At 36.7% G+C, this 25,058-nt stretch overlaps 1 protein-coding gene and 1 long non-coding RNA gene across 35 annotated transcripts in view; one reads left to right on the forward strand and one right to left on the reverse strand.

The window, feature by feature from the left end:
- Positions 1-18,791, forward strand: part of LOC135271239 (uncharacterized) — a 73,842-nt gene extending 55,051 nt beyond the window's left edge. Inside the window, exons 3-7 of the long non-coding RNA XR_010339352.1 lie at positions 2,524-2,666; positions 7,582-7,623; positions 11,731-11,913; positions 16,712-16,885; positions 18,677-18,791. This is a non-coding gene — a long non-coding RNA (uncharacterized LOC135271239). The remainder of the gene's footprint in view (positions 1-2,523; positions 2,667-7,581; positions 7,624-11,730; positions 11,914-16,711; positions 16,886-18,676) is intronic.
- RBFOX2 (RNA binding fox-1 homolog 2) overlaps positions 1-25,058 on the reverse strand; it is a 290,265-nt gene that overhangs the window by 24,569 nt on the left and 240,638 nt on the right. For 15 of the 34 annotated variants that reach the window (XM_064367969.1, XM_064367965.1, XM_064367987.1 and 12 more), the window contains 4 exons: positions 17,560-17,706; positions 15,084-15,137; positions 4,616-4,708; positions 1,780-1,840 (listed from right to left, as the gene is read on the reverse strand). In XM_064367969.1, the coding sequence (XP_064224039.1) occupies positions 1,780-1,840; positions 4,616-4,708; positions 15,084-15,137; positions 17,560-17,706 (355 nt within the window). The remainder of the gene's footprint in view (positions 1-1,779; positions 1,841-4,615; positions 4,709-15,083; positions 15,138-17,559; positions 17,707-25,058) is intronic. The other 19 variants (XM_064367971.1, XM_064367966.1, XM_064367975.1 and 16 more) reach the window with 3 other exon arrangements.

The raw sequence follows: 25,058 nt of genomic DNA on the forward strand, positions 1-25,058 counted from the left end.
TATCTCTACTAAAAATACAAAAATTAGCTGGATGTGGTGGTGCACACCTGTAATCCCAGCTGCTCAGGAGGCTGAGGCACGAGAATCACTTGAACCCAGAAAGTGGAGGTTGCAGTGAGCAGAGATTGTGCCATTGTACTCCAGCCTGGGTAAGACTCTGCCTCAAAACAAAAACAAAAGCAAAAATTCATATAATAAATATATATTGATATGTTGTTAGTAATACTTTGAGTATATCTAGTTTTAGACAATTTACAATGTATTTTCACAGATGTCCTTTGACCTTCACAAACCCAAAGAGGAAGGTAAAATAGATATCACACCTGCAACCTTAGGTCAATACTATACTTTTCTGGGTCTCGTTTTCTAATAATAAGCTAGGAGGGATGAGTTGCAATAATTTCTAAAAAAAAAAAAAATAAAAACAAACAAAAACCAAAGACAAAACAAAACAAAAAAAACCCTGGTGCCAAAAATATATAGTCTCAATTTATAAATATGAAAACAGAATTAGGTTAAAAAAAAAAACAAAACTGGTCTACTGTCACAGAGTAAATAGAGTCAAACCTAGAAGCAGAATTTCTGTTTTCTGAATTCCAGTCAGAGGGTCTTTCTACCACAGTATTTTCCCTAGATGTACAGAAAATTTGACATTCTTTGCCTCTCCTTTCTATTTTGTTTACTTTGAGTTTCTATCAAAATTGTAGAGACTTGTTTTTGTAAGAGCAGTGAAAAGAAAACAAGAGATAAAGTGGGAGGCAGTGGTAGCATATTTATAAAAGGGGTAGGAAAAATGCAAACTATGCTGATAAATATGCATGATCTATGTGAAAAGCTGGACTAAATGTATTTATTGAAGACTATGGGATACAGTTAATACTAATACTTTTCTCCTTGATTTAAGACATTATTGGCACATATAGCCACACTCTAGCAGTAAGTGTAAACTTTTTTTAAAAAATAGCAGAAACTCCCCCCTTTTTTCTAGATACTAATAAAATCTTATGAAGAACCCTAAATTGCTCAGACTATAAAGTATAGCTGAGACCTTAGGATTCAATCCCTTTGGTTTCCTTTTTCTCCCTCAAACTGGCTCTGCAGAGCACAGTCTGCAAAACCACCACTGGGCTACAGACTAAATTTATATTCCATTTTATTCAGAGACCACGAGTCTAGATTAAATTTGGCAATGATGTAACAATTCATAGAAAATTCCTTCTCAATGAGAAACACTTATAAAGCTTACTTTATGATACATAATCATGAAATAGAAAATGATGCACACATAACCATACTCATGGCTGTTACCTCTAGGCCTAAGGAGAGCAATGGGTCCATAATTATAAAGTGATTAAAATAACCCACTAACTTATTCCACTTATGCTCAGATGAATGAGAGTCAGTAGTAAAAGTGAGAGTCAGTGGGCATCCCGGGGAATTATGGACAAGTCTAACATTATAAAGAACTATTGCAACTGAAAAAGAAGGTGCTCAGGTGAGATCCAATTTGGGTTAATAGGCAACTAGATAGCATGTCTGCACTGTGTAAAAGATGAACTTTACTTAGAACATAACACCTTAATAACTAAAAAACTTAGTTCAATTATAATGACAATGTTATTTTGTAAACATAAAATACTCTCCTAGGTAAAGAGACTACTTCAACACAAATTAAACTGTCTTAAGACTGAAATAAAGGGATTCTTAGAATTTTATAAAAAACTTCATATATTTACACAAGAATAAACACTATTTTGAAGATGATTTATAATTTCTTACCATTTGCATATGGCGTGACCATCTTCTTATTGGTCATTACACGTGCTGTAGCATTATTCACCTAAAAATAACAAGGAGAAAAAAGGGCAGGGAGGAAGTGGATCACATTAGGGAATATAAAGTTGCACATCCAATAACACAGTACTTAGTTTAAAATTTAAATTTCTGAGAGCACTGATTTACATAATTAACATAGCAATATAAAATATTAATATATAGTATTTTAATTCAAGTGCTTATTAAATGAGGCTAACAAGAGTAAAATGAGTTTCTTGGTTTCCAAATATCAGTACTCCAAAGAAAATACATTTGCAAGATCTTTGGACACCTTTCAAACAGAGAAATCTCTGTACTAAGGAAAATATGGAAAAAAGTAAATAGGAAACAACAATATTAGCAATTCACTTTGAAGTTTGTTAATTAAAACAGGCTTGCCACATGTGTCATTAAATAGATTGATGGAAAGGTGATAAAATAAATCTGATTTCACCTGTCCTAATGTTCAGCATTTTTAATATGTTTGTCCGAGAATTTTACTGTCTGAGGTTAGCAAACACATATAGAAACCTAAGATTCCCATGTGTTGATAGCCTTCAGGACCATTCTGAAGACTACATTTCTAGACTACATGGTCTATCAATTTAAGAACAAAGCTTTTAAGAAAGTCTTTAAAGTAGGCACTTCAAAGAATTGAGAAAATAAAGTGTTTATTTTGTTTTATGGTACTCTCTACCCTCATTACAGAACTGCATATTTGAAAGCATCCTCAGTGCCAGAGTAAGCAGGTGTTACAAAGACGGTGCTGCTGAAGAAAAGATGAATGGAACTCAGATGCCAGCATACTGCAGTCCAGTGACAGAACCAGTCTCAAAGCTCTTGCAAGCAGGGTAAAGCCGCACCATAGAACTTGACTTATACTGTGTTGTCAGGTCATACAACATGCCAATTGAAAAAAGAATCATAAAATGTAAATGTCTTATTTTTGCCTCTTCAAATTTATATTGTGTTCAATTTGTATGGTAATAAATTTGGGTTATGAAAAGACCAATTTTAAGTAGAATTAGAACTAAAAAAAACCTCTTCTTATGTCTTTTAAGATCTGTACAGTGACACTCCCCCTATACGAGGAAAGAGCTTGAAACTCCATTTACTCTAGTTTTACCCACCAAATAATATAAACATTTCACATTTAAAAAGAAAGAATGGGATACAACAATGATGAGACTGAGAGCATGCAGTTAAAAAACACACACACACAAATAAAAGAAAGAAAAAACAATCAATTTTGGAAAGAAGGGAGAAAGTGAAAAGCAAGGTTCTCACAGACAAGGATTAGAATGGAGCAAGAGCTGAAACCAGCTGCTGGAGCAGAAAGCAACCAAGCACTTAAACGGAAAAATGGCCAGAACCAATCAGAAACCACCAGTCAGCGAAAAAGGGACCAAGAGCTGCGTGTAACTGAAGGGATGGGAAAGGAGAATCGAGAAAAGGACAGGAGCAAGGATTTGGAAAAAGAGAGTAAGGTAGGGAAAAAGAAAAGAGAAAGTCAGGAAGGGTGTAACGGGGAAAGAAAGAACAGTCAGAGCTACAAACAGGGGTTTGGGAAACAGGAAAAGTAGGGAAGGAAGTAGGGGCAGGAAGTGCATTAATAAAACCAGCCAAACTGGAGTTCAGTAACTCTGAGTAAGATGTGCAAGGGGAAAAAAATCACCATGAAGTCAGTAATCAAACAGCTCAGACTGCTACAAAACAATATGTACATCCAAAATCCAGGCGGCATTACTCAACAGCATTGAAAATAAAAGGGGGAAAGGAAAAGGAAGAGGAACAACAAGTCAAATCACATTTTGTAGTGTTAATGTGAGATGGCAGATGGACTTTTTCTTTCTTATTTAATTGTTTTGTAATTACATTTTTAAAAGCTTCTTCTCTAGTGCTTTTGTTTCACTTACCGCCAACGGGCACCATCGCCAGCATTGTGTATAGTTACCATGGAAAGAGTGAGTCAAGTGAAGGGCCCTAAATGCTAAACCATTGGAAAGGAGGGGAAAAAAAGCAAAATATGCAGACATCTTACTCAAAATGGTGGCTTTTACATTTAATACTTTTAAAAATTGGGAAAGGGGAAAGGAGCCAGTTAACCTTCGATGTGTTAACAAAAAGGGCTGGTGAATACCAGGTGGTAGACTTAGTCATAATCACAGTACATTCGCCAGCCAGCCATCAAACCCTCTGTTTAAGAATTTTATCCATAAAAATTTAGCTATCAAAATTCTTGGTATTAGATATATTTAAAAGCTACATGAGTTTTGGATTTTTTCCTCCCTCCCCGCAATCTCTAGAATCTTCTATTCCGTGCTTATCATGCGCACATAGAGGCAAACTGGCCTCCCGAGAGAGAGGATATTGGCTGGCCCCTTGATTCATTATAGAACACAGTGTTATAAATTGGATAGTTTTTTTTTTTTTTTTAACAATTTAAACATTAGTTTTGCTTAGGCCTGATCACAGGAATTCAGAGTCTTGCAAACTGAAGCAAAGGAAAAAAATCAAGAGAGCAGAAGGATGAATATTTTGGAGGAAAAACATAAATGAAAAACACACACACAAAGTCAAAATTAAAACCCCCAAACAACCAATAAATGAGGAGGGAGGCAGACAGAAGTGTTACTTTTATACATTTTAGTGCAAGAAGGTGAAGAAGACAGAGATACAAACACACATACATGTGCACGCGCACACACAAGACAGGGTTCCAAATGTGAAATAAGTGAGGCAATACGAAAAAAGAGAAATAAAAATATAAACCAGAAATTGAATTATTAAAGACATGCACCTCGATTTTACGGCCCTCTACCACGGTGCCGTGTAATTTCTCCCTGGCCCTGTCTGCATCAGCACTATTCTCGAAAGTTACGAACCCGAATCCCTGCATGCAGCGGGAGAAGGGGGGAAAACATGCACATCGTTACATTGAAATACTGATCTCTTGGTAAATAGAGAAAAAATATCATAGTGTGAAACTGACATCAGCAATAACTCAGCAATAGTCTCCCAAAGTCACATTTTTGGTACATGCATATTTGTAAAGGGAAATTAAATCCAATAAAAGAATAAAGAACTGTAATAATAATAATAATTAACAGCAATGTAACAATAATAAAATAAAACATAAAGCATATGAGGCCAGACCAAAATTAAGGTACAGAGTTACTCGGGTCAAACTACTCAACCAAGAATCTGAAGATTTTTTAATGTCCTACCTTTCTCTCTCAATTCATGTTATTAATTTAATGCGCATGCCCCTTTATGTAATATTAAAAAACACTTAATTAAATCGACTCTCTGACATCCCAAATCTATTATTTCCCAGTAACTGCTACATGAAATCTGATATTCAGGTTCAACATTGCATAATGATATTTTTTTAAAGTAGGTCTAATCATTTTAGCCCCTTGTTGCTGTTGCGTCTATCACTATTAATTTCTTTGGGAACAGGATCATTTAGGATATAGTCAGTGTATAATTCTGTATGTACTGGGTGTGGAAGAGGAGAGCATTTATGTTCTTCTAAGCAAATAAAAACATCACTAAACAGTGGTCAATTATAACTTTTCTTCAATGCCCATTTTAAATGACCAGATTGGCACTTAGTGTAAAAATATGTTCAACTGAATTTCAGAAAACTGCTAACCCAAATTTGCCTAAATTATACATTTATTGATATTTATGTCTGCTATTAAATGTAGTAGTAATTTTCTATCTATAAAGAAAAAAGAAACAATCAATGGACAATGGGCAATGGGAATGAGATCTACATTAGTGACATCAGTTCACAGAAAAAGAATATTTGTAGAAAAAGAATATCAGAAAACAGCAATGCAGCTGGTACAATGAGTTAGGATTAATTTACTTGTTCCTTGCAAGATACTACAAAAATGGAGTGAAACTTTAATTCATTAAATAGACAAATCAGGAGACCGGGAGTTGGCTGACTTCACTCCTTTGTTCATGTACTACCAATTTTAACACAAGTAGCATTTACGATACACTTATATGACTTTCATAAAACATCATATTAACTTCATTCTAGGGGCTTTGTTCTTATCGTTCTACTTTGCAGCTATAATTTTACAAATAATTTCCATGCTATTTATATCTGCAAAGTAGTAAAGTATTAGGATTTTCTGCAAAGTCTTCATTTGCCAATAACTTCATTGTCCTGCTAGCATTTTTTAAATATTCCACTGTAGGATAACCCAGAACCCTTTAATTTTTTTTTTTTTTTTTTTTGGGGACTGAGTTTTGCTCTTGTTACCCAGGCTGGAGTGCAATGGCGTGATCTCGGCTCACCGCAACCTCCGCCTCCTGGGTTTAGGCAATTCTCCTGCCTCAGCCTCCTGAGTAGCTGGGATTACAGGCATGCGTCACCATGCCCAGCTAATTTTTTGTATTTTTAGTAGAGACGGGGTTTCGCCATGTTGACCAGGATGGTCTCGGTCTCTTGACCTCGTGATCCACCCGCCTCAGCCTCCTAAAGTGCTGGGATTACAGGCATGAGCCACCGCGCCCGGCCCAGAACCCTTTAATTTTAACTGAAGTTCCGCCTAGCTGTTTAATAACATGAGCACACTTCTCTCTATATAAAACATGTTCTTAACTGACATGGCAAACAATGTGCATTGCTCAGTAAGATTTTATAAAAGCAACTCTATTGTTCTGAAGGATCTGATAACTCAGCATTCTAACTGATTATGTGGGTGGGTGGCATTTTGGAGAATTCCAATGGGTGATCTCTACCCACAATTTGGACATCACAAATACTCTTGAAAGCACAATGCTAAGCTGACAGAAAATTTAAAACGTATGTTGCTTGGGATGAAATACTACTGGTAATCTCAGTTAATACTCACCTATAGAATGTGTAATTTGTTGAAAATATCAACCGAAACATATTTTCATAAATGAAATTTTGGTATCAACATTTATAGCCACTTTGATACCACAAGGTATAAAAGGGCACATTAATAATTAGTTATACCATTTGTCATCTACACTAGCACCTGCTGAAGATAAGCTGCCAGTCCTCTAATCCTGGTGAGTCCCCCAGTAGGAAAGTCAAACTTTTAAAGAAAGGTCACAGAGAATGATGAGTTTTAATATCATACTTTAAAAGCACTTTTGGCTGTATTCAAACTGATCCTCACAGTCATATATTTTATGACTTAGGTTAAATCAATACATTGTAAATTAATAGCTGGATTACTATTAAGTTGTATGAAAACCAAGACCTAGGTTTTTGATAGTAGCATTATGACTATCTGTATCTACACACCCACATACAAATATACATACTTGTTTGTCTTCTTAAATACAACCATGAAATAAAAATAATAGATATGTTGGCTTCATTTTGAAGGTAAAGAAACTAAGCCAAACTGAGATTAAGTACCCAAGGATATACAGATAATGGTGAGAAAAGCCTAAGCCTTTTCAAATCTCAGTTCAGTATTCTATTTACTAAACTATACTAGCCCAAAAATCCTTCATTTTTTTTTCCAAATCTAATTGCTAAGTATCTTCTATAACTTTCTTTTCTTGAACGTGTTGAAAGAACATTAGTGACACAGTAACTGCATCCAAAAGAATGGAAGGTGGTATGACGAGCATTGAAATTTTAGAGTCAGCAAATGACAACGTTTAACATTAATGTCTACTTGTACAGGATTTTCTCAATAATGACTTTAACATTCTGGAACAAAATTTCACTTTCTTTTTTTTTTATATTTTATTGCATTTTAGGTTTTGGGGTACATGTGAAGAACATGCAGGATTGTTGCACAGGTACATACATGGCAATGTGGTTTGCTGCCTTCCTCCCCATCACCTATATCTGGCATTTCTCCCCATGTTATCCCTCCCAAATGTTTTAAAAGTGTTTTATAAAGAAAGGTGCTTATACACCAAAGGAAATGATAATAAAGATACCAAAAATATAAAAATAAAGCAATCTTTATAAGCATCTTTTCCCTGGGGTGATAGGAGGAAGAAGGCCTTGTTGATGCTTTGGGACTCTTTAATATGCAACATAAAGGTAAGAGGATTTCTTTCTTTGCTTTGAAGATAAACAGACCTTGCAATAGGCAGAATAATGGCTTCCCAAAGTTGTCCACGTCCTAATCCCCAGAGCCAGTGAATATGCTACCTTACATGGCAAAAGGGATTTTGCAGATGTGATTAAGTTAATGATCTTGAGATAGAGAGATTATCTTGGATTATCCAGTTGGGGCCAATGTAATACAGTGGCCCAACGTGGCCACTGTACTGTGCTTATTAAGTGAAAAGCAGACAAAGGAGAGACAGAATCAGAGTAAAGCAGCCTGACAAAGACTTGACTGGCCACTGCTAGCTCTGAAGACACAAGGGAGCTACAGTCCAAGAAATGTGGGCAGCCTCTAGAAGTTAGAAAAGGTAAGAAAACAGATGATCCCTTAGAGCCTCCTGAAGGAACATACATAACACCTTGATTTTAGCCTTCTGAGACTCATTTTGGACTTCTGACCTCCAGAACTGCAAGATAATAAATGTGTGGCTTTCAGCCACCCAATTTGTGGTAATTTGTTCAGAAGTCATAGGGAATTAATACATACTTCAGAATTAAAGTCCATGATTAGGAAGGTGAGAGGTATGACTAAAATTTTTTAAAGTACTGTTCTTAAATACTTTTCTCTCACGTTTAAACTTTAAACAGGTGATTTTTCATCAACCCAAACTTTGTACTTCCTTGTCACATTCACAATTTAGTTTCAATAGCATAAACTCAAATCTTTTTTTTTTTTTTCCTCCTGAGACAGAGTCTCACTCTGGCCCAGGCTGGAGTGCAATGGCACGATCTCAGTTCACTGCAACCTCCACCTACTGAGTTCAAGTGATTCCCCTGCCCCAGCCTCCCCAGCAGCTGGGACTATAGGTGCATGCCATCACACTCCACTAATTTTTGTATTTTTAGTAGAGATGAGGTTTCGCCATGTTGGCCAGGCTGGTCTTGAACTCCTGACCTCAGGTGAGGAGTTCACCTGAGCCTCCCAAAGTGCTGGGATACAGGGGTGAACTACCATGCCCAGCCAACATGAACTCAAATCTTAAAACATTTTTAGAATATACTAATTCTTCAATAAAATTTAGCATTTTAGAAAAGGTACCAGAAACTGCTAAAGATGTTCACAGATTATCCAGGTTTAAAAGTCATCAGCAGAAAAGTTTGTTTACATGAACTCATATTCTGTCAATTCACTCTTAGAACTCTAACTCACATGAAGTTGGTCATTCTGATCTCTTGCTTTGGAAAAACAAGTTAGTAAAATTATGTATAAATCTAAAATATTTTCCTTAGAACAGCTTCCAAATGATCATACAACCTATCAAACACTGAACCTGTCTACACAGTTATAATATACATAACAAATAGACTATATAATCTATAATAAATTTAATCTCAAATTCTGAACAAGAGGAAGTATTTCAGCTATGTAAGCAGATGGAGAATTTTTGTTATCTATATTCCTAATAATAAAACCAGGTTTTAAAAAACTAAACTTTAATTTTTAATTAAAAAATGATTTTGACATGTTTGTCTACACCACCACTATAGACAGAAATATAAGCCACATGTATAGTTTAAAATTTTCTAATAACCACATTTAAAAAGTACAAACAGGTGAAATTAATTTTGACAATGTATTTTACTTAATCCAATATATTATTAACATTTCAATATGGTATCAATATTAAAACATTATTAGTGAGATGCTTAATATTCTTTTTTTGTGTGAATTCTGAAATCTGGTGTCCATTTTTACCCTTACAGGCACACCTCAGTTTAAACTCTCCACATTTCAAGTGCTAAATGTGACCACTGTACTGTGCAATGCAGGTCTCTATACTTCATACTCCTCTAAGTTCTCAGTCCTCAAAGTCCTTCTATATTAACATTTAAACACACCAGTGTTACATTAATGATTTGCCAGATATCTTAGCTGACTTCTGGAAATTGAAGAATGGTATATTTATGAGGTGTATGGTTTTAGTTAAAACTTCTACAAAATGTGACAGCAATTTCATAGCCTGCCTTGACATCCATTTATCATTGAGGACATACAAGAGCCAAGTAACTGTCACCTTTTTAGTCTGGCCTCAGACTGCAATAAATAACAAGCAATAGAATGAACATTGTAAAAATATTATTAAAATTTGTATAATTTTTTAATTTTTCGATCTCAGAAGAATGAGAAAGAAAATTTACCATGTAACTTTTAAGGGAGAAATCAAAAGCAGACGGATCTCCTGGGTATGGCCAGAACACAGAAATTAAAAAATAAATAAAAAATAAAAATAAAAATAAAGCCCATCAAATGGTAACAAAACAAACAAAAAAAGCCCTTCAGAAACACATGCACTGTTAATTCAGTTTTAAATATGATTAAAAAAAACCATTTCACTTCGACATTACCTACCAAGTTTTACTGAAAGTCACAAAGGCCTACTTAGTGTGACTCCCAAAAAAGTAATTTAATAATGTTTTGAAAGAAATAAATAATTTCCCTTTGCATGAAATTAAAGGCCATGGTAATAGGGAAAACATTACAGCAAATTACTTGTGTCTAAGGAATGGAAATAGAAGTTTTATCTCCTCTAACTACAGCCTAAACTTAAGCCCAACCTAAACCTAGATCTCCATTATTCCAGAAATCTACCTGAGAAGTAATGAGAACATGTTAAGCAGACATTTGCTAGAATAACTAGAATGTTCCTAGAGTAAAGATAAATTTTTAAGGTGATGGCCATTCCAATCACTCTAATTATATGAATGTATTAGATTATCACATATACCCTGAAAATATGTACATCTAATATCTATCAATTTTAAAAAAAGAAAAAAAATTGCTAGAAATCTCAATACTTATTGCTGGGCTGTATAATGTTTGTAGTCTTTTAGTGGGCTTAATAATTAGCACTATCTGAAGAGCTGAACAGCTTCAACATATTCAACATTTTAATATATACCCCTTCAAGAGATGATATACCAAAGTATTCTGGCAAAAATTTATAGAAAATGTAAATGTTACAATCTGTGTATTTCTTTATTTGATAAGCTTGATAATTATCACCAAAAATTATTATGTGGCTAAATGATGGTGAATACGATGGTAGAAAGTCTGATCCACAAAGGAATACTTCGAAAACAACAAGTTCTTAATCACTGAAAATTTCTAGCAGAGAATGCAAGGTCAAGAATACAGGGGGTTGAACTAAGTGACCATTTTAGGTTATGTTTTAAGATTCTATATGAGAAAATAGACTAGAAGGATACATGAGAATCAGTAGTGAACATTTCTCTTTAATAAACTATGTATTTTTTTCTTTATACTTTTAATTAAGCATCATGTTTTTCTTTTGAAAGAGTGCTTTTTAAGCTGATATTCAAAGGATATATAAGGAGAGTAAACAATAGTTTATCATTCAAACTGGTACACTCTGAGGGAGAAAGGGGTCATTTATTAATAATTATGCTAAGATAATAGGTATAAATTGGGGCTATCCTAGATAAGCCAGGATATAAGGTCACTCTAGGCATTATTATTTGCATTAATAATCTGTCATTACCAGTGAAATATGGAGAATTAATAAAGCTATATTAACTCATATAATAATTTCCTAGATTCTATTTGAATAAATTAGTTAATTTTTTAGCAGGAGTACCATTTTCCATCATATATCTTAATAGTACATTTTCAAAAGGCTAGTCTATATTTCAGAAACTTAGATACAGGTGATTCTATAATTTTACAAAAGATTAGGGAGTAAAAAGACTAAAATTCACATGAAATAATTAAAATATATATGTATGCATGCATGTACATGAATATGATACATATTCATTCTATAATCTAGGTAAGCCAAATCTAGAATATGAAGGTAAAAGAAGAAAAAAGGGGAAAAAAAAGGTCAACAACAAAGAAAAAACTACTATAGAGTAATTCTGCTCTGAAGGCAAGCTGGAAAAAGAAGAATACTGGCAAATAAGGAGGGCGTGAGCATGGCAGTGGAACACTGTTTACTTATGTTTTCAAATGGGTATGTTCTATAACCCTGGGTGACAGTCTTACTATACAAAATAAGATATGGTAAAGAGTTGCTTTTTGTTTTGGAACAATTTGATTAAACACTGTTTTACATGTAAGTATTGCTATCTTAGAGTTATTTTAGTTTTTCTAAAAAAATTCAATAAAGCTAATTTCTGTACAGAAAGGCACTCTGTTTAAAAGTTAGAGCAACTCTTAAACAATAAAACTATATAAAGCCTCCTTTTCTCTGGTTCTTTTCAAAATATGCTGTAATTTTACAGTCAATCCCAAACGTATAAAAGGAATAAGAAACTAAACTTAATTCATAAAATGAAAAGTGCTCATTAATTTATCTTAGGTAGTTCCCAGAGGAGGCATCTATGTGTTTGATTCCAAAATAAATCTCTATTAGGAGCCTCAGAACAATTCCAAGGGCACCCATTCCAGGAAAGAACTTTAGGAAGCAGTTAAGAAAGCTTGGAAGGACAGAAAACAAGGTTTTGTATCAGTCCTTGAAGGCAGATTCAGGGCAATTCTTAATTCTGTGCTTTGTTTTTAAAACATTTACCAATTAGTACATAGTCTGTGCACCCTTTAGCAGCCCAAAGAAAAATGGGGCAGTGAGGACACAGAATCAAGCTGACAGAAGCAGCCTATGCTTTTAGATTTCCCAAAGAGAAAGCTTATGTCATTACTTTCAAATGAAAATTACATGGGAGAAGTAATTGGATCAGGTAAATTTAAAAAAATGTGGAGCCAGGATGCAGTGGCTCACACCTGTAATCCCAGCACTTTGGGAGGCCAAAGCAAGCAGATCACTTGAGACCAGGAGTTTTGAGACCTGCCTGGCCAACATGGTGAAACCCTGCCTATACTAAAAATACAAAAAACTAGCCAGGTATGGTGGTGTGTGCCTGTAATCCCAGCTACTCGGGAGGCTGAGGCACAAGAATCGCTTGAACCCAGGAGATGGAGGCTGCAGTGAGCCAAGACTGCACCACTGCACTCTAGCCGGGGCAATACAGCGAGACCCTGCCAAAATAAAAAAAAAAGGTAGCACCCAAATCCTTAAAGCCAATGAAAGAAGCCTTAAGAAAGATCAATTTCCTTTGCTTCACAATAATTCAAACAAATTATTTTCTTGGTAAGGAGCAAGTCCTTAATGCCTGATGAAACTACATTGGTCTTCTAGTTGTTAGACTCTAGTTAAGAATATTTTAAGTGCATACATTTACAACTTAAAATATTTAAAACTACTACTTCAGATAGTAGTTTCCAGAGTGGTCAATAATCTCCACATATTTATTTTACACTCATGTGCTTCTTATCTCTAAACCACTGTCATTTTCCCACCTTGTAGCAAAAAGGATCACACAAAATAAACACAAACAATGCAACAAAGGAACAGAAATCCACTGTGAGAAAAATTACAAGCATAGTTTTACTGGTTGCAGTCTGAATAGACTTCACTTTAAAAAATACTTACCTAGTGCTGGAGAAAGTTCTGTATAGGCATATTAATCGTTTTTGTTTTAACTGAAAACTGGAACTTAGAGTATAATTACCTCTTTAATAATTAACAAATAATTGTTATAGTCAGAATTAAACACTTTTAGTGTTGATATATTCTACAAAGGAAGGGAATAATAATAAGTAGCATTAAAACAGCACATACATTTTTATGTGTACACATGGGGGCAGGAGGTATATACTACTCTGTTATCAATTCCCAAAATACGGTGAATTGGGAGTATGAAATTGGAGAGGTAAATATTGGCTCATTTATTGGCTTTATTTAGCTTTCCCTCAAATTACATGTTTAAGAGATTTAACCAAAGCCAAAAGCTATTTTCAAAATTCAGTAGAGATGACCAAATGAAAATTAACTAAAAAATTGCTCTCACCTAACAAATGAAAGTAGCAACAGAAAGGTAAATATTTATAGGCTTGGCTATAGCTAATGGTTTCGGTAGAATGTATTGCACGTAATGGGCAGTGAGAAAACTCTCAAGTAAAACGTCCACAAATTCAATTCATCAAATTTTTCATTTTCTTCACAACACCACTGTAAGACTTTGCCATTCCCTTGTTCCTAAAAACACTGCTGTTTCTTTTAATGCATGGAAATTCTAATTCATATAGATTGGGAATTTAAAATAGTAAATAGGGGAAATGATTTTTTGTTTGTTTTGAAACAGTCTTGCTCTGTCACCCGGGCCGGCGTGCAGTGAGGCGATCTCGGTTCACTGTAACATCTGCCTCCTGGGTTCAAGTTATTCTCCTGCCTCAGCCTCCCAAGTAGCTGGGATTACAAGCATATGCCACCATGCCAGGCTAATTTCTGTATTCTCAGTAGAGACGGGGTTTCACCATGTTGGCCAGGCTGGTCTTGAACTCCTGACCTCAGGTGATCCCCCGACCTTGGCCTCCCAAAGTGCTGGGATTACAGGCATTAGCCACAGTGCCCAGCCTAATAGGGGAAATAAATTTTAATTAAAAATTTCAGTTCTTAGATAGAACGTATTTAATACACACATAAAAGTACACACTTACTACTTTCATTCTGATGCAAAAAAATCTAACTCACTGTATGTGTGATTTAGGTGTCTCTACAGCCTGAGGACTGCCTATGTGGGTAGAATTTAAAGGAGGAAATCAGTTCATAGTGAATTCCTCAGTTATTGCTCACTGTGTTTAAGTCTTGTCACAATTTTCAAAAGAGACTGCACGCTAACTGAATAATCAAAACATTAAATTTGTTCTAAGTATGCTGTTTTGAAGTTGAATTTTGGCTGAATTGTTCTGAGAGAATTCAGAATAGAATTCTCATAGACTTTCACCTTTTTTAGTCGTTGCGCTCTTCCTTTAAACAGAGAAAGCAGAGGCCAAAGTTAAGGCTCATAAAGAACTGTCATCTACATCCTGTGTTCCTTATGTCCCACTCTCCCCTCAAGCTTCTCTGGCTTCCTACTTCATCACCTCCCCGACCCCCAAATAAGTATCAGAATAAAGTTTGGCCACGTGGTAGCTTATTTTTAGAGATAATCTAACCCAAGGTGGATACTTAGGATACTTTTATGCAGGCTTGAAAACAGCTTATGTTTTCTGAATACTTGCTATTTAAAAGAACACAAAACTCAAAAAGAAATCAAGCACACTTGATATTGAAATGGAGCTTACCTTAGAGCCTCGTTCATTAAAGATTATTTCCACATCTAGGATTTTGCCAAACTGCTGCAGGGATAAAAATAAAAACACTTACTTACGGTCAGGTTTTTATCCACATATTTTGTTCTCTTCTGAAATGGGAATAGCTTATTTTTCTTCTTCTGTTAACTACTTATTTAACTTCTATGTTTGTATTTGTTGGTAAGTTCCAATACCAGGTTCTGATTTTTCCTCATCACTGAATTGACAGTTTCTCCTTTTCTCACTTCACTCACTCAAGCAATTATCCACCTCTACGTGTGGAAGCGTGTTGTTCAGAGATATTTACAGTGTTAGCCCATTAGATACTTCATGTGGACAAGAAGTTGGAATTTTCCTAACTACATCTCTTATTTTTTGAAACAGTCTCAAATTTAAAAAGTCTAGTAAGTAGAATAATATACTATAGGAAGCTGTTCCCCTCCTGTTTTTATACAAGCAAAGTATATTCACTATATAAAAAGCAGTAAATAAAAACTAAAAGGAAAAGGGAAAACAGAAAATAAAGATCATCTGCAATCCTACCATCATAATGTTTTAGTACACAGCATTCCAGGCTTTCCCTCAGGCATGTAGAGATAAGTAACAATTGACATCAGATATATTCTATATACTAATTTAAAAAAAAAAAGATGGAGTCTTGTTCTGTCACCCAGACTGGAGTGCAGTGGTGCAATCTTGGCTCACTGTAACCTCTACCTCCTGGGTTCAAGCTATTCTCCTGGCTCAGCCTCCCAAGTAGCTGGGATTACAGGTGCCCGCCACCACAGCCAGTTAATTTTTGTATTTTTAGTACAGATGGGGTTTCACCATGTTGGCCAGGCTGGTCTCAAACTTCTGACTTCATGTGATCCGCCCACCTCAGCCTCCCAAAGCATATACTGCTTTTATTTCTTAACTTAGCAATAGATTATGAACAATTATCCAAGTCAATATGTATCTATGCTACCACTTCCATAGGCTACATGCTAGTCACCATTTAAATATTTCGACAATAAACATCAAGAATATTTTAAACAACAGCTCTCTTTATTAATTCTTTAAATATTTTAACATTCAAAAAAGGAAACAAAAACTAAAGACACAAAGCCTAAACTCTATCGTTAGGTAGCTAAATAGCTGTGTAGGGGTTACAAGAAATACAGTAATTATTTAGGGGGAAAGTATATATAAACAAAGACAAAACTGTTTTAATCAATGCTTGGATGAAATGAATTGAACGTATATGCAGAAAACTTCCAGATATCTTTTTGGCTCATATTTCCCTCTGAGTATTGGAGTCATACATGATTATCTACTTCACTTGGATTTCAAACCTGACTTTGGGAAATGTGAAAAAAACTGAAAAATAGAGTAAAACAGAAATCATGCTGTTCCATTGGACTGAATCATTACTATCTTTATCAAAAAACTTGTATTAATAACCCAAGTTTTCTACAGTAAGACATACTGATTTGGTTTAATTAAAAAAATCATGAAAAACGGAAAATGTCTTATTTTGGATGGAAGGGCATTTATGCTTATCCTATAAAACTAAGATTTGTATGGTGCTTTGGAGTTTGTTTTATATTTTCTAATGCATTCTTATAATATCCTTCTAGAGTAAGGATCACATTTCTTTTATGGTTAAGGAAAATGAGGCTAAAAGAAGCTATCTGTCAAGTTTATGAAGCTAATGAAATGGAGCATGGAATACCCGCTCTTTACCAATGCTACTGTTCTTCTAAGTAACAGAGTCACAATGTGGAAGAAAATAAAGCAACTATTCATCTCTGGTAAGGAAAAAATTACTTCTTTTGTACTTTATGCCTTATGAGAAGGGCATAATACATTTCAATAAATCACTAAGGCAGATCTGCAATGGACACTATTTTTCTGACTCAAGAGAAAACACACCTCTGACAGATGAGAATGTACTCTATTCTCACAGACCTTCAGAGACTAAGATTCTATATTAGCTCTGCTAATTCAGTAGAGAGCCTAATAACTCATGGTCCCTAGAAGTTTCTTCTGTGTAACCCAAGTCTTTTATGCTGCCCTTTATTTTCTGTTGTTCTCTTCTCTGAAGAAATGGAAAATATGTGGTTACCATTTTCTGTGTAAAAGCTCTTCAAGTACTTCAAGAACATCATTAAATCTCAACTCTGGTGTTCTCTTTAGTGTGGAAAACACATCCAGGTAGTCAGCTATAAATGACTGAATTTTGCCCCAGTGTCTTTTCACCATGAAGCGGCCACAACCAAGGCTTAAAGAAGATTTGCTTTTCTAATAAAGTACTAGGCAGCTATCCTAATGGAGCTAAAAAAAAAAAAAAAAAAAAAAACTGATTTACCTCAGGATCTTTCTCAATCTATTTGTAGTTTAATCCTAAAGTAATAATGACTAATACATCTGGGGGATTAAAATCTACTTTAATTGTAAAATCCATAAAAAGACTTCAGAGACTTACCCCAAACATCTGCCGGAGGTCAGGGTCCCGGAAGCGGAAAGGAATATTAGAGACATGCAGCCGTTTTGGGGTAGATTTACTCTCTGAATTTTCACTACTTTGTGTCTGTGACTGCTGGCCATCTGTCTGTGCTCCACCTTCTGTCTGCTAAGCAAAGAAATAAACAATAATGTATGAAAAATAAACACAATTACTTTAAAATAATTAAAGTTATCCCCCCACAGTAACCATCTCCAAACAGGGTATGTTTAAGCAAAAATTACAGTTGTCCCTTCAAAGAAAACACCACCACCACCACAAAGATGTTACTAATGTTCTTAATGCTATTGTCTACAAACAAACCTTTGGTGTTTTGAGTATTTATAGTATGCTAGTAAAATGGGAGATAATAAACACAGAAGTACTAAGTGACTTGCCCAAGATGACATGGAGATACATTAGGATAATTCATCTAGATACAAAAAAAAGTTCCTTTATTCTTAGACTCTTAGTAGAACTTTCTATTTCTAAGATATTTCTGTTTTGAAAATGGAGAATCTGTTGTACTTAGTTATGGAGGTCACTGAATTTTTTGGTCTATTATCTCAGGCTCTCTCAAAGAAATGAAGTAAGGGAAAATTCTTATATTTCATTCCCTCTATTCACTCTAGTATTATTACTATGTTGCTAAAGTATTATATTATTATTTATGGAGAGGACAAACCCAGCAACAACTGAAGAAGCTCTCCTCCCTAGATTATGCAATTCCAGCTTACTTTAGTACAGGGGAAATCATCCTTCTGTAGCCCAGAGCAAAGTGTATTTAGAGAATCTAACTGTTGGAAAAGGCTTTGAGAGACCTTGACTAATCTGCTACTCAACAAAAAAATGCAAGATTTGTACATATCCACAGTTAAAGAGCTGTGGATGAGTGTGGGTATGCGTTTATTTATTTTTTTAATTTCTTTTTTTTTTTTTACTTTTTGGACTCATTTCAATGGGTTGTGCATGGTAACCCAATATGCTTACACACGCACACAAGAATCACATGCAGAAATCAATGCTTCAAGACAGGACAGTTACTATTATGTGCCTACACTCTGGTATTTTCTAGTTTGTTTTCGTTTTTCTTACCTAGCATAAGCCAGTAAATTGAATTTATAACCCACTAAGAGGTCACAGCCTGAGGACTGGAAAACAGTGAACTAAACAACCTCTTCAAGCGCTCAGGTACTTCCGAAAACCACGTTTTGCTACAGTATCCTCAGCATCATTCAGCAAGGAGGGAGGCAACTCATCCCCATGTCCCCATGTTACACTGAAGGAGACAGAACAGGGGGCTTCCCATGGGCCACCGATATAAGTCAGTCAGAGCACTTGGACTCAGATTTCCCAAACTTCATGCAATTTCCACTCAATCACACTGCCTTTCCATGTGGCTTTCAAAGTCATTGCTAAGCCTTGTTTCCATGATGCCACACTCAAGTTTTAAGCGAAAATCTATTATGAAATGGAAACTTTTTTTGGAAACTATACTGCTGCAGAAAAAGCACACTGTCAAGAGTCTCCATTCTGCCTGCAGTGGGTGGGAAGAAAAATCTACAACATGTGGTCCCTGTGGTCTACAGGGTAGCTGCCTTTTTTTTTTTTTTTTTTGAGATGGAGTCTTGTTCTGGTACCCAGGCTGGAGTTCAGTGGCAGAATCTCGGCTCACTGCAACCTCAACCTCCCGGGTTTAAGCAATTCTCTGCCTCCACTTCCCAAGTAGCTGGAATTACAGGCACCCACCACCACGCCCAGCTAATTTTTTGTATTTTTAGTACAGATGGGGTTTCACCATCTTGGTCAGGCTGGTTTTTTAACTCCTGACCTCATGATCCACCCTCAGTTTTCCAAAGTGTGGGGATTACAGGCATGAGCCACCACGACTGGCTAGGATAGCTGCTTTTTAAAAATGAGTTTGAGGGGGCACCGAGAGGGGACCACTAGAACTGTCATTGAACATTCATTTGCTGCTCTCCAATCAGGAGACTCCAGCAGCTGCAGAGAACACCTGGAATCAGAAGTGAACTCCTGAGTAACGACCCTCCAGGACATAAAGATGGTCTTCTGATGAGAAAGCCAGGGACCCCAGACACCGCGTGTCCTACATGGAATGGCTGACTGGCCAATGGCAGGGCCCACGAGGAAGCCTGGGACTTTCAAGGATGGCCCTGGGCTATTCTAAAAAACGTTTCCATCACCAATACCCGCTTGAATGGGCCCATGACTGTAAGGAAGGCACTATCAACTCACACCAATTCCAAAGGAAAAAACCCAGGCTCAGGGGCTTCCCAGTGAAGACAGGGACACCCCCCTGAAAACCACACCCCGGACTAGAGTGCATGGTCCTCCACTGGACAGACCCTGTGGTGGGTCCTCAGGATCCCAAAACAGGCTGCTCAGTGACAGGCGCTGAAGGGGGCAGGGACAGGCGCTGGGAGATCCTGCCTGTGCAGAAAAAGTCCTCTCAGGAACAAACCACATTCCCAATCTGGTGAACCACACTCAGTAAAACAAAATCCAGGCCAAACAGCTATGCCTTCAACTCAAAAGGAATCTGAAGAGTACATAAGTTAGTTAAACATTGTAACCAAAGCAGTTAGGGAGAGCTTCCGAGATGATGAAAACCAAGGGGAAAGGGATGGAGATGAACAAAAATGACCTCATTAAGCCAGAGGCAGGCAAAGCCACACCACTTCTAGAAAAGTGTAAAAATAAGGCAAGAACTCAGGTTCCTAGGGAGAGGGACAGGAGTTGAGGGTGACTTGGTACCTGCAAGTAAATTCCTTAACTTTCCTGCCATCCTGGCAACTCATGCCCAACACAACCTCTGGTATTGGGACCAGTGTGGTGTCAGATGGCTGCTCTCCTTCAGGCCAGCCTTGCTGTCCATGCAGGGATGCAGGCAGGCAGTCGCTCATGTAGGAGACTTTCTAAGGATTCCACTGCCCAAGGGCTGCATGTCTGTTTTCAACGAAGACAGACACCTGGTGGCCACTATCTCCATTCTTCTTCAGTCTCGTCCTCCTTGTGGTTGCGGATGCTGCAGACCAAGTCCTGTGGGTTCTTGTCAAACATGTGGTCGATGATGCCCTTCACCATCTTGAGGGCCATCGCGGCGGCCCCCGGGGGCCTCGCCCACTGCCCACAGATCGCTGTGCTGCCAGCCGCTGTGGCGAGGCAGGCTCCCAGACCAGGGTGGCAGAGGAATCCGAGGACCCTGGCAGAGGCGGTGACCCGCTCAGCAGGGGCCACAATCCCACTCTGGGCCTCTTGCAAATGGTGGACATGCATTTATTTATTTTTATTTTCTTTTTTAAAAAAATTGAGATGGTATCTTACTCTGTCACCTGGGCTGGAGTTTAATAGCGCGATCATAGCTCACTGCAGCCTCAACCTCTTGGGTTCAAGTGATCCTCCCACCTCAGCCTTCCAAATAGCTGGGACTACAGGTACACACTATCAGCCTAGCTGAATATGCATTTTTAATCATGTATCTCTTTTGCAACATCCCAGGCATGCATTTATCTAACTTTTTTTCACTAAGTTCTCAAGAAAGTTACATTGAGAAAATTTTTGAGAAATATCTCACAGATGTGACACATTCTAAGCATGCGATTTTGAAGTATTAATCTGGCAGTTGAAGAACCTTGTGTTTTTACTATTCCTTATTAAGTGCATGCCAAACCAGATGGCTTGCTGAGATGATTAAACCAACATACTTTTAAAACAGGAGTGGAACTTACTGTTCTTATTCTCTCAAATGAGACAGAAGTGAGTCCCCAACAGATTCTTCTAGCTGACAGGATGAATCCCCTCCCTTTGACTTTCAGGCTAAAAGAAGCTGTGAATCAGAGATACTTTTGGCTCAGAGATGTTAGCAACCATCTTGAAATGAAGTTTGAAACTTTAAAATATAAAGGATAATCAGGAATAAACTCCAAATGAATACCAGCTTTTCAAGTGTCAATTTAAGTGATGGCAGCTTTTTATCTCATTCCATTCAGGCCTTGCAGATGGCTTAAATGTGCAATGATTCATGTGATATAAAAATAGCAGAAAAGGGAAAAGCTATGAAGCAATGTTCTGTGAAACGGTAAGGTTTTCAATCATCAATCTTGGCACAATGCAGACTAAACAAAACAAATTCCATTTAAAGATGAAACTCACTAAGTTACTAAAACAGCATCAAGCAAACCAACATGCAGTCAAAGCAACAAGCATCAATTACAACTAATGCTCATTCAAGTACCTTCAAACTTGTCTCTTACATCTCAGAGTGGGATCACATAAAACTTTATCTTCAATCAAACTTTAAAACCACCAGAGCTGGTCTGCAAGATGACAATGTATCACTCTGAGGAAAGTTAAAAAGACTGATTCCACAAACTCCAAATTACACCTTTATATATAACTTTATATGCAGCCCATGTTATCTGTCATAGCGTATGTGAAGTGGCAAGATAAATGAAAACTAATGATTACTTCAAAGTATGCTGCCTGAAGTGCTTATCTGTTGCTCTTGATGGTTCTTTGCTTCTCTGAAGACACAATTTAAGATCAGAGGCAAGACTGGTTAATTTTGCAGCGTGTAGTGAACACCCCCCACCTTTTTTTTAAATATGAAATCTGTAATTCTATGTTGATTTGACATGTAGGAAAAGTGACTTATCATTATTTCCCAAATTCTCAAGACTTCTCATCTTAGGCAATTTTTAAACTAAAGTTTAACATGCATAGATAAAAATACATAAATTACAAGCATAGAGCTGAATATTCACAAAGAAAGTACGCCCATGTAACCATCAAATTAGATCAAGAAACTGGATTCCAAGAGCACCCTAGCGGCCCACTCCAGTTACTGTTCCCTTGGCAAAGGTCATGATGATTCTGACTTCTAACTCTCTAGATTAGTTTTGCCATTTGTAAACTTAATTAGAAACATGGAATCATATAATATGTACTCTTTTGTGTCTGGCTTCTTTCATATATTACATTTATGTAACATGCACACATACATTGTTGTAATTTATTCATTCTTAGTCCATTGTATAAACAACAGATTTTGAGCTGCTTATAGTTTTGGATATTAATATTAATATTCCTGTGAACATTCTTGTTTGCATGTCTTTTGGTACATACAAGCATGTATTTCAGATATAGTTATATATATCCAACAGATATATATATATATATATAAACATGCATACACACACATATATATATGAGTGGATCTGCTGGGCAAGAATATGTGTCTGCTCAGCCTTAGTAGTACTGACATTTTTTCCAACGTGGTTGTAGTAACTTATACTACCATCATACTTGTTTTTTTTTTTTTTTTTTGGAGACAGAGTCTTGCTCTGTTGGCCAGGCTGGAGTGCAGTGGTGCGATCTCAGCTCACTTGCAACCTCTGCCTCCCAGGTTCAAGAGATTATTGTGCCTCTAACTCCCAAGTAGCTTGGATTACAGGCATATGCCATCATGCCCAGCTAATTTTTGTAGAGATGGGGTTTTGCCATGTTGACCATGTTGATCTGCAACTCCTGATCTGAAGTGATCTGCCAGTCTTGGCCTCCCAAAGTGCTAAGATTACAGGTGTGAGCAATCCCATCCAGCTAAGTTCTACTTTTCTCAGTATTATTTTCATTTTAACTCTTCTGGTTAGTGGAATTATATTGTACTTTTAATTTGTATTTCTCTATGATTAATGAAATTGGTCATTTTTTCATAAGTTTATTGGACATTTTGATATCCTGTTTCGTGAAATGTCTGCAAATTCTTTGTCCATTTTCTAATTAGGTTGACTTTTTTTGCTTATGATTTGTAGAAGTTCTTTATAAATTTTGGATATGAGCCCTATGATAAATGTATTGCAAACAATTATCTTTCTATGTGCTGTAGTCTAGCTCTCAGATTTTTAACACAGATTTTTAACTTCTTAGTGTCATTACCACCAAAATGGCTAGTTCAAACACCCATTTTTGAACAGACATTATTAACTTTTCTGTTTGCTTAAAAATCCCTACCATAACAACTGTTTGACCTCACTGGAAGCAACAAACATTGACTTTGCAATTTCCTATCTCTGAGTCCTCACCTGTAGGTGTTTATTTGCCTTTCTATCAAATTTAGGTTTTAAAACCAGTAGTTTCAATCTCCTTGGTTGAATCCGCCTATAAAAATTGCAACCCTGAATGACTCCAACCATCAATTTTATCTAAGCTTGAACCTAGGCAGGTACCTGATGCTGGAAGAAGATCACTCAACTACTAAAGAAAAAAATAGATGCCTGGTCACCAAACCAAAAAGGGTCCAACAATCTTACCAAGTTTCTTCAGTAAGCTAGTGTTCCCACTTTCTACAAATACCTTTTCAAACTTGCTTTCCTTTCTTTAAACCTCAGATCTCTTTTTTTTTTTTGAGATGGAGTATACTCTGTTGCCCAGGCTGGAGTGCAGTGTTGTGATATAGGCTCACTGCAACCTCTGCCTCCTGGGTTCAAGCAATTCTCTGCCTTAGTCTCCCAAGTAGCTGGGATTACAGGTGCCTGCCACCACACCCAGCTACTTTCTGAATTTTTAGTAGAGACAGGGTTTCACCATCTTGGCCAGGCTGAGTCTTGAACTCCTGACCTCATGATCCACCTTCCTCAGCCTCCCAAAGTGCTGGGATTACAGACGTGAGCTACCGCGCCCGGCCAGATCTTTTCTTCTTTCCACTTATACAGTTTGGTTAAAAAGTGGGAATCTCGGCCGGGCACGGTGGCTCAAGCCTGTAATCCCAGCACTTTGGGAGGCCGAGGTGGGTGGATCACGAGGTCAAGAGATTGAGACCATCCTGGTCAACATGGTGAAACCCCGTCTCTACTAACACACAAAAAAATTAGCTGGGCATGGTGGCGCATGCCTGCAATCCCAGCTACTCAGGAGGCTGAGGCAGGAGAATTGCCTGAACCCAGGAGGCGGAGATTGCGGTGAGCCGAGATCGCGCCATTGCACTCCAGCCTGGGTAACAAGATTGCGAAACTCCGTCTCAAAAAAAAAAAAAAAAAAAAAAAGTGGGAATCTCTATAAAATAACAACCATTTATTGAGTGCCAGACCCTGATCTAAACCTTTTAATAATATTTAATAGTTCACTTGTTGCCAAACACTGAACTACTTTACATATTTTAATGAATGTAATTATTTCAACAATTCTACACAGTAGGTACTTTTTTTTTTTTTTAAGTAAGCAAATAGTAGGTACTACTTTTTCTTCTCATATTTCAGATGAGGAGTCTGATGAACAGAAAGAGTGTTTAACTTAAGTAATGAAGCAAGGATTTGAACCCAGGTAGTCTGCCTCCAGAGTGCATGTTTTTAACCATTATACTGTACTTTACATGTATTATTTTCTTTAACCCTCACAGTAACTCTATTCAACAGGTACTAGCATTATCTCCAACTGAAAGAGGAAGAAGCTAAGTGCAGAGATGT

The sequence above is a fragment of the Aotus nancymaae genome, unplaced genomic scaffold, assembly GCF_030222135.1.
Source record: "Aotus nancymaae isolate 86718 unplaced genomic scaffold, 86718_ANA_hifiasm-v0.15.2.pri h1tg000076l, whole genome shotgun sequence".
Lineage (NCBI taxonomy): Eukaryota > Metazoa > Chordata > Mammalia > Primates > Aotidae > Aotus > Aotus nancymaae.